Raw genomic sequence first — 9,303 nt, 5'->3', positions numbered from 1 at the left:
AGGGTGGTGGTACCTACCCGTGCGGACTCACAAGAGGTCCTACCACCAGTAAGGCAGAAACAGGCATGTCGTTTTGAACTCAAACGAACTCACAGTCCTCTTGATGTTAAGTTTACGTATCTCAAACGATGCCACTGTTCACTTTGAGACATAAGATTCTAAATGAGATACAGTCTCCTACGACTCCTACCCTTCAAAGTGGAATGCAAGATTGCTCTGTGATAAAAATAAGCAGGGTGGTGACACTTTAACATTTACATACATAGGTAAAATAAATAAATAAAAACATTAAATAAAATGATTTATAATTCGTTAAAATTACATACATACTATAAAATTAAATTACAACCAGTTGTGTCTTAACATAATTTGTTTTTATTTACATTCATGATGTTTTATTTAGAAAATATGTGAAATCTATTATGTAAAATTTAAAAGATCAATACCCGCACATGACAAGTCGCATCTGCACCATCTTCCGTAAAGCGTGTTAGATTTTTTTTTTCTATAATCACTACATAGTATAAAACAAAGTCGCTTTCTCTGTCCCTATATCCCTATGTATGCTTAAATCTCTAAAACTACGCAACTGATTTTGATGCGGTTTTTTTAATAGATAGAGTGATTGAAGAGTAAGGTTTATATGTATAATAACATCCATTAAATAGTGGAGAAATCAATAATAAATTACAGTTTCCGAAGCGAGGCGAGGGCGGGTCGCTAGTGTTTATTATAAAATAAAAACAATACAAAATTCACACACAAGTAATTCGAGAATAAAATTGAAAAAATATATTAATACACAATTGCGATAGTATAATTATATCGCTGGGTCAAAGGCTATTTGGTTTAAGCGACATTTTGCAACTTTACAGGAGAACCATTCAAAGTTTAAGCTTTGGAAAAAATATCAAAACAAGAAAACTTCTTCAGCTATTTGAATGGAGTAAATTAAATTGAATTGTTGATACTAAACTAAAAATACATATAAATAACATTGGAGTGTCTGTTTGTAATATTGAAATAATCGCTTTTTACTAATGAATATATATATATATATATATTATTATGCCTTGATATGTGGACAAGCTCACAGCCCACCTGGTGTTAAGTGGTTACTGGAATCCATAGACATCTACAAACATCAATGCGCCACACACATTGAGATTTAAGTTCTAAGGTCTCAAGTATAGTTACAACGGCTGCCCCACCCTTCAAACCGAAACGCATTACTGCTTCATGGCAGAATAGGCAAGGTGGTGGTACCTACCCGTGCGGACTCACAAGAGGTCCTACCACCAGTAATTACGCAAATAATTATACGGTGCATACACCAAAATAACATTTTTTACAATTTTTGTCTGTCTGTCTGTTTGTTCCGCTTAATCTCTGGAACGGCTGGACCGATCTTGACGGGACTTTCACTAATAGGTAGCTGATAATATAAGAAGTAACTTAGGATACTTTTTTAGACTAGCTTCGCCCCGCGGCGTCACCCGCTGTACGACAATAATCGCTATTAATAATAAAATTTAATATGTCCGAAGCGAAGCGAGACCGGGTCGCTAGTAACAAATAAAACAGACCTTTAATTACAAAGAAAAATGTCGCTTGAACCAAATAACTTTTCACCTCTCGGTATGTTTTGTGTTAAAACTATAAGAATAGAAATATTGAGATTTTCAATAATCTTTAGCTTAACTATCAAATATGTCATTTCACAGGTACTTTTTATAATAAAATATGATAATTACGATATAAAAAATATAAAAAAATGAGTGACTTCACTGTGCTTGCTTATGTCCATGGCCGATGGTGACTACTTACCTTCAGTAGAGTATGAGTTTTTTACTTATTTGCCTACAGTGAAAAAATCTATTTTAAATAATATTAACTTAATTATAAATTATTTTGAAAATGACATGGAAAAAGGTTGTGACAATGTTATTCTTATTCGGAGAGCATACAATGAGTATTGAGTAGATACGTCAAAAGAGATCTAACATTACTGTATCCAATTTTTTTATTTATGTGAGTATTGTCAGTGTTGTAGAGAGCAATTTGGTTCTTCAGTGAACAATTTCATCATAAACAAAAATTGGAGCCTCAGATTAGAATAAGAAAACTGTCATCCACAGTTTTTTTTATTTGAACGGCTACGTCTGTTGTAATGCTAGTAAAATTACACAAAAATTATAGCTATACTTTGTTAAAATAGTAAAATTATGACCACATCGAATTAAGTCTAGTTAGTAATTAATTAAAATTTTAAAATCCCAGATTTAAAATTATAGCATTAATTTAGATGAAACAAAATTGTTTCTTAAATATATCTTAATTTCTATTCATTAGTACATAATTTTAAATATTTTATATCTATATGTCATGATTTAGAAACATATAAGTATTTATTCGACGACCAATGGGAATTGATCAACGTCTTCACACATAGAGTTAAAGGCGGCTGCCCATTCATCCGCCTCCTTTTCCTGAAAGAAACAACAAGTTTAAAACATTATTACATCAATAATTTGATTTATTTATAGCTAAGTTAAAGAAAAACAATGTATTATCTGAGGTAACCACCTGTTTATTCACCTATATAGTAAAACAAGATGTACACGACCGCTTCGCTGGGCATTTAATTTTAACATTATTATTTCTCACCCCCGCAAAGATTTTCATCATTAACGCCCCCGCAACTGGTGTAGGGAGTCCAGCACTCATATAAATATTAGTCTATCCATTAAGTGCATGTATTTTCTACATGGATACCAAGTTTCAAGTCAATCAGATGCATGTTTCAGTAGTTAAAACATCCGTAAAAACCACTGTAGATTTATATATTAGTATAGATAAAAAATAAAATTCATTCTGAATGCAAACATAAGTTGTCTTTAAATAAAAATTGAAGGTGGTCAACTGTATTTCACATGAACTTTTCATTAAAATAAAAGTATCACCACAGAACCAGAGATCTTAAGACACATTTGACCCCTATATATGTCTATATGGTCTATATGGTCATATGGTCAGGAGTTTTATGTAACACTGGCTTTTGCCCGCGACTTCGTCTGCGTGGAATAGAACGTTAAAGTGAGCCAACCTTAACGTATAGACATATACTGTCACGGACTTTTTTTAGATCTTTTAATAGGGACCATTCTGTCATACATTATTTTAGTGAAACTTTAACCCTTTCTGCAGCATACGCAGCGGAAGCTCTCAAAAGGGAAAAAAACCTGATTTTGAAACATTATTTATTAGTGCTCTGCTTGTATTGGTCTTAGTGTGATGTTGTATAGCCTATAGCCTTCCTCAATAAATGGGTTATCTAACACTGAAAGAATTTTTCAAACGGACCAGTAGTTCCTGAGATTAGCGTGTTCAAACAAACAAACTCTTCAACTTTATAATATTAGTATAGATTTAAAACTACCAATAACATTTGGATAAGTCTATGACATATTGCAGCTCCTTGGTATCAAGTGATTACTAGAACAAACATCTCAAATGAAATAGCTCCCCCAACTAAGTGCACAAAGTTGTTGTCAATTTAGATAAATCTTTTCTTCCCATCATAAATAAGCCAGCTTATGTAAGTTTCTTGCTAGTTCAGTTTAAATGCCCACAATACCTACCAACACCTAATGATTTTTCTAAAAATAATAATACAATCTGAACGGTACCTCTTTCCTGGATCTAAGTTTTTTAATTTTCTTCTTTTTAGATTTCTTTTCTTCAATAATTGCCATAGAGAAGTTCAAATCAGCCAGATCATCTTCATAATTTTCGGCATATTCTTCATCACTATGTTCATTGTCAACTCCAGACACAGAAGTCCGAGAAAACATCACTTTCTTGGGTTTCCCATAGCTTTTTCGCTGTGGCTGGAAAATACATTAAATTTTTTTAGGTGTGGTTCAGCATTATATTGAAAGTTGGACCAAATGAAAAATATAAAAGTGTGAAAGGAACAGTCAGTGATTGAATATAAATAGTAGATAGTACCATCATTTACAAATAAGTTAAGCCAAAATGGTCAATGGAAGTTCTTTAACGATTTAAAAATACACCCAATAATAATCCAGAACATTATAAGAATAGCTTCATTACTGACAACACAAATACCTTGTAGAAAGAATTATGTAAATAAGATATTGTTAGCAACCAATTGGTATGCTCTATATTTTTTCCTACATATTTTATCCTCTGCTTGTCAACTGTTTCACTAACTTTTGATAAAATTTAGTTTTATTAAATTCTTTTTTTTGACAGTTTTTTGAGCACCTATTTTACATTTTTTATATTTAATTTTATTCTCTTTCTGCTCTCCTTCAATATGTGAAGTTTAAAAATTCCAAATGATACATTACTACTGTCTGCTTAAAAGGGAGACGATCCTTACTACAGCATTGATTGACAACCTTTAATTTGTATAATTACATTGAATAAGTAAAAAAGGGCAATTTTAAAATATAGTCTGTTTGTAAAATCATGCACTTTTTTATATTATTGTGTCAGAGTTTACCGACATTACTACTTGTCTTGTCACTGTCTATATTCCATACTATTACATATTATGCTGTTTTAAAAAAGATAGTTTATTAAAATAGTTTAAATCAGTTTGCCTTCATATTTCTTCCTTCTATATTAAAAAGAGCTTATTACCTTCAGATGATGAACAACATCAAAATCTTCAAATAAGTGTACTGATTCATTATCATCATTGCCACCATCAGTTGCTTCCACAACAGTCTGAGGATTCTCTACAGTGCCCTTTTCTGAAAACACAGGAGCTTCTTCTGCTGATTTCAACTCTTCTGCATTTCTTCTCTTCACTGCATCAGAGCTAGCTATGGTGTTGGATTTAGCATGCAATGCAGCTCTCAGTGTACCTCTTATACAATTGATGTCTTGAAGAACGGCCCTAGATCTTGGACGTAAAGCTTTCACTCTATTATTTTGAATTACTTTAATGGGAGACACATTTTCTTGGTCCTGTTCATCTGTGTCATCAAACCCAAAATATGTTCTATCTTTATCTTTATTTTGCTTTCTTGATGATTTTCCTTTCAGTTTATTTTCCTTCTCCTTATTCCTATTACTGTTTTCTTTATTACTTAAATTTGTTATGGTTTTTAATGGTGATGAGACAACCTCTATACTTTGTGGTGTACTTTGTACATTTATCTCGGTATTTTTGGTTGGCGTTACAGCATTAATGTTGACGCTAGGGCACATATTTGTATGTGAATTTATGGTTTCTTCAAATAGACTGTTTGCTTTTGTTGGAGACACAGATCTTCCGCGTTTCTTTTTGGCACTCTTTTCTGCCATCTCTTTTATAAAGGATATAATGCTAGGCTGCTTCATAGCACTTGTATTTTTATCAAATATCTGAGGTAAGCTCTCATTTGATTGAGGCACTATATTGGTGTAAACATGTTGTTTTGTATTTTCAGCTATAAATGAGCTTTCCACAGCTGGAGTCATGTTTGGTTTTATATATGTATTAATTTGCCATTTTATTGGTAAGCAACCAAATTCTACTCTCCATGGACTTGCTAGTGGATCCCTTGGGCTTGGAGCAGGATTTCTAATGGACTTGATCATGCTACTGTTAGCTACTGGCTGATCATCAAAAAAACTCAATTCCTCTTGAAGATTTAAGGGATCCCTACTGTTTACTGTAGGTAAGCAATTATTGTCACTATTTCCTGATTCTCTTTGATTGGGACTTTTTGGATGCTCAGGAGAATAGACTGGAGAGTAATTTAAGTCATTGTGACCATCGCTCATCTCAAAATCAGCTGCTATATCCTCAATTCTCATTGAATTATAGTTTGTAAGTGCTGGTGTATTAATTTGATTACTAACAGACTTATTTGTGATTGTATTACCCAAAGTAGTAACTTCAGGTTGATTTTTATTCATATTTTTTTGACAATTGTTGTTCAGAAGATTAGTTATTTGCTGTTTTGTATGTGGTGAAGGATGAACAGTATTTGTATTTTCTATACTTTTCCTGCATGCTTCATTATTTGCTGTTTGTTCATTGTCTGTAATGTGTCTTTGTTCATTATTTTGCTTTGATTTTGATGCAATCACACGTTTTAAGGTACACAAAGCTTTAGACACATTTTTGTCATAGTTGTTATTGTAAAAATATGCTTTTGGTGGTTTGGGCTTAATAGGTTTCTTTCGGACAGTTTTTTTCTTTTTTAATGGTGGTGGCTCTTCTTTAGGATCGTAAGTAAATTCATAAATATCATCAGCTTTTTCAGTGGCATCTTTTTCTGCATTTAAATTACCAATTTTGTTTGAATATATAGCTGAATTTTCCAGAGTTTTTGTTGATTTGTTTGCATTACGAGTTTTAGGTGCCTGCTCTAACCAAGATTTAATCCCCTTTGCTTGTTTTTTTTGTTGGGTAACATTTACAGTTAGTAAGCCTATTCTTGACGTTGCTTCATCTTTTTTTACTTTCGTAATTTTCCGTTTAATAGTTTGCTTAACATTTCCTGATTTTTTGTTTGGAGACGCTTGTTTCAAAACCACTGTTGAAAGTCGTGGCAATTTATTCTGATTTTCATTTTGTTTATTTTTCCTCACTGTCCCACTTTTTTGTTTATCAGAAGATTTAATGGTCTCCTTGGTTTTCCACTCTTCACCAATTACCTTCTTAGCTTTGATTTGTCTTAATTTTCTCATTTCTTTCGTCAGTGTTATATTGTTAGTTGGATTTGTTTTCGGACTTTTATGAACATTTTGTGTGTTTGATCGTTCCTCTGTAACGGACTGTTTTCGTTTCCTTGTCTTACGTTCTGAAGGCATATTCAATATTATCCAATTGGTCTGCACAAACTAACACACGAATAATTAATATTGTTTACTTTTAAAAGAAAAAAAGAGTAATTTCTTGTCATTTGTTTGACGACGTTTAGTGGCGGGAAAGCTGTTTGACACCGCCACTAGATAGGCAAAGGAAGCCTAACCCATAGAGAAAAGTTAAAGATAGTTATATGGGTAACTGATCTAAGCTTCTTACTTGATTTGATATTAGTCATAAGTTGATATCATTGTCAATCTGTTTTATTAGTGTTTTTGTCAATGTATCTAATGCAACGAAAACAATTTTTACTGTTAATTTTAGCTTATTAAAACCTTATTTATTAAAGGTTTTCTGTTATTACAGTAACCGATGTCGGGATTTAATGAAGTGAACTGATATAGCCAAGTAGGTGTTTAATGAACTAAATGAAACAACCTCTCAGTAAAATGGTGGGTAGTTACCTTGAATTCAGTGAACGTTTCAGAAGAGCTCGAGAAGTCGCGTCTTACGATTAAATTCCATTTCCCCAAGCTTATGCACTTTTAGAAATATTAAATGAATAATAACCCACCATTTTACACAATGTGTGTATGGGTGTATACACTAAAAGAAATGCCAAATTTAAAATAAAATTATTTACTTATCTTGACACGGGGTGTTTCCGCCAAAAGTCGGGGATAAGAGTGTTTCCTATATTCCACTCTTTAATCTTATATGAATCGAGTAATAAATACAGCTAGTGGAGTTTATTACTTTTTAAATAAAATTTATATTTTTAGTAGTTATAATCTTTGTTTTGACATTTTAAAGAAATGCTATCAAAAAAATATTTTAGAATTCCCCAAAATGTGGTATTTTTATCAATGTATGTGAGTATCTAGATAAGCTGTTCCGAAATAAGTTTTTATTTATGTAAATTCATACAATCTCACGCTCCTCAATTTGAGGGATCGCGGAATACTCTCACAGCATCTCATTTTTTTATTGCCCATGTAGGCAGACGGCGAGATTTACATTAATAAAATTACATCAGGAGACTAATGAGTGTCAAGAAAGCTAAAATTAAGAAAATAGTACATCAAGTCGGCATCAACCACCTGCAATCAGAACTTCATAAGGTTTGACCTAATCGTATATCTCCAAACTGGAACTCGTCGAAAAGTTCGACGTGAACCTATTCCATAGCATTAGTCCACTGGGTCAAACTCATCTTCTTAGCAAATCGTGATTCTATTCAGTTATTTGCATTAGCGAAACATCTGCACTTGAGTCAGATCTCCTACGGAGGCACCCTGGGTGGCTATTAATAAATCCCACCCTTCTGGCAAGCTCGTACTCGGAAAACTATTTTGGAAAGCTGAAAAGGCCTCCAAGCCAAAAAATCTTTTTACAATATTTACTCATTATACCTATACTAATATTAATAATTTTTTTAATATTCTGAAACACATTAATAGTCAGAATGCAGTTTCAATAAATTTGCGTTATTGACATGTAAATTCAACCACATTTATTTTTAACTTAAAGACGCGACTTTGCTTTTGTGCTTTACTTGAACTCCCTACTTAAACCAAAAGGGTTTACCCTAAGAGTTTACGGGGTTTACCTTTTTGGTTTACGGTATTTTTATGTTAAACGTTTGATGTACAGGCTTTGACTTCATGGCATGTAAAGAAAAAATAGAAACAAAGTTTTCATTGAAGAAAAATGGAAATTATTGAATAAATTCATTCAACAGGCAACATTGAAAATTTTAAATGTGTCGTGATAATCGGAAATGAGACTTTTTGGCGGGAAGTCAAACAAGGCGCGCTTTTTTAATTTCGTAATTAAATTTAAATTATTTTCATCTGATATCTAAGTTAATAACTTTAAGTTTTGACGCTCTGCGTCCCATTTAATAAAATGGGACAGCATAGTGACGGGGAAGAGCATTCAGACAAAAAGAAAAGAAAATACGCTAACACCAAAGATGTAAGTAATAGTTTTGAAGAAGATAAATACAAAATATATTTTAAAACGAACTACACTAGATTGTTCTTGGAAAACGACTCTGCAAACTATACCGTTTATGTGGAGTCAAAGGAAAAAGAAAAACTCGGAAATAAAAATCCAATAAAATTAACAAGTTTATTAAATGAAAATGTGAAAGGCATTACATGTGTTTCACGAATTAATGCATATAAAATTGGTGTGAATTTCCAAAAAGCTGCAGATGCTAATAGCTTTATCAAACTTGACAACTTTCTCAGCAAGCACAAATTCCGCGCCTTTATACCTGCTCACTTAGTAGAGAAGGTGGGTGTGATTAAATTTGTGCCTACAGACTTATCCAACGAAGACATCTATAAAAATATTAGTAGCGATGCTGAAATCATATCTATTAAGAGGTTTATGAAAAGAAATGCAGACAAGAAGTTAATGCCTATGAGCTCTGTGGCTATAACTTTTTCAACAACTACATTACC

At 32.5% G+C, this 9,303-nt stretch overlaps 1 protein-coding gene across 1 annotated transcript; it reads right to left on the bottom strand.

Moving 5' to 3' along the window:
* Positions 1-288: 288 nt before the first annotated feature.
* LOC101739942 (uncharacterized protein MAL13P1.304) lies at positions 289-6,992 on the bottom strand. The gene is made up of 3 exons (XM_012689818.4): positions 4,672-6,992; positions 3,690-3,890; positions 289-2,489 (listed from the first exon to the last, which is right to left on the bottom strand). Exons 1-3 carry the CDS (start codon positions 6,835-6,837, stop codon positions 2,409-2,411), a joined length of 2,448 nt encoding a protein of 815 aa, XP_012545272.3. The 5' UTR covers positions 6,838-6,992; the 3' UTR covers positions 289-2,408.
* Between the last annotated feature and the right edge of the window lie 2,311 nt (positions 6,993-9,303).

This window comes from Bombyx mori, chromosome 25, assembly GCF_030269925.1.
Source record: "Bombyx mori chromosome 25, ASM3026992v2".
NCBI classification, from domain to species: Eukaryota; Metazoa; Arthropoda; class Insecta; order Lepidoptera; family Bombycidae; genus Bombyx; species Bombyx mori.
Note: the sequence above shows the minus strand (reverse complement) of the source record. Positions and strands in the feature narration are given on the sequence as shown.

What these genes read in the sequence shown, in the direction of transcription:
- LOC101739942 (XM_012689818.4), bottom strand. Translation starts at nt 6,837, where the DNA reads ATGCCTTCAGAACGTAAGACAAGGAAACGAAAACAGTCCGTTACAGAG. An exon ending in ATGTTGTTCATCATCTGAAG is followed by an intron (nt 3,891 to 4,671) that starts GTAATAAGCTCT and finishes TGTATTTTCCAG; the next exon opens with CCACAGCGAAAAAGCTATGG. An exon ending in AACTTAGATCCAGGAAAGAG is followed by an intron (nt 2,490 to 3,689) that starts GTACCGTTCAGA and finishes TGTTTCTTTCAG; the next exon opens with GAAAAGGAGGCGGATGAATG.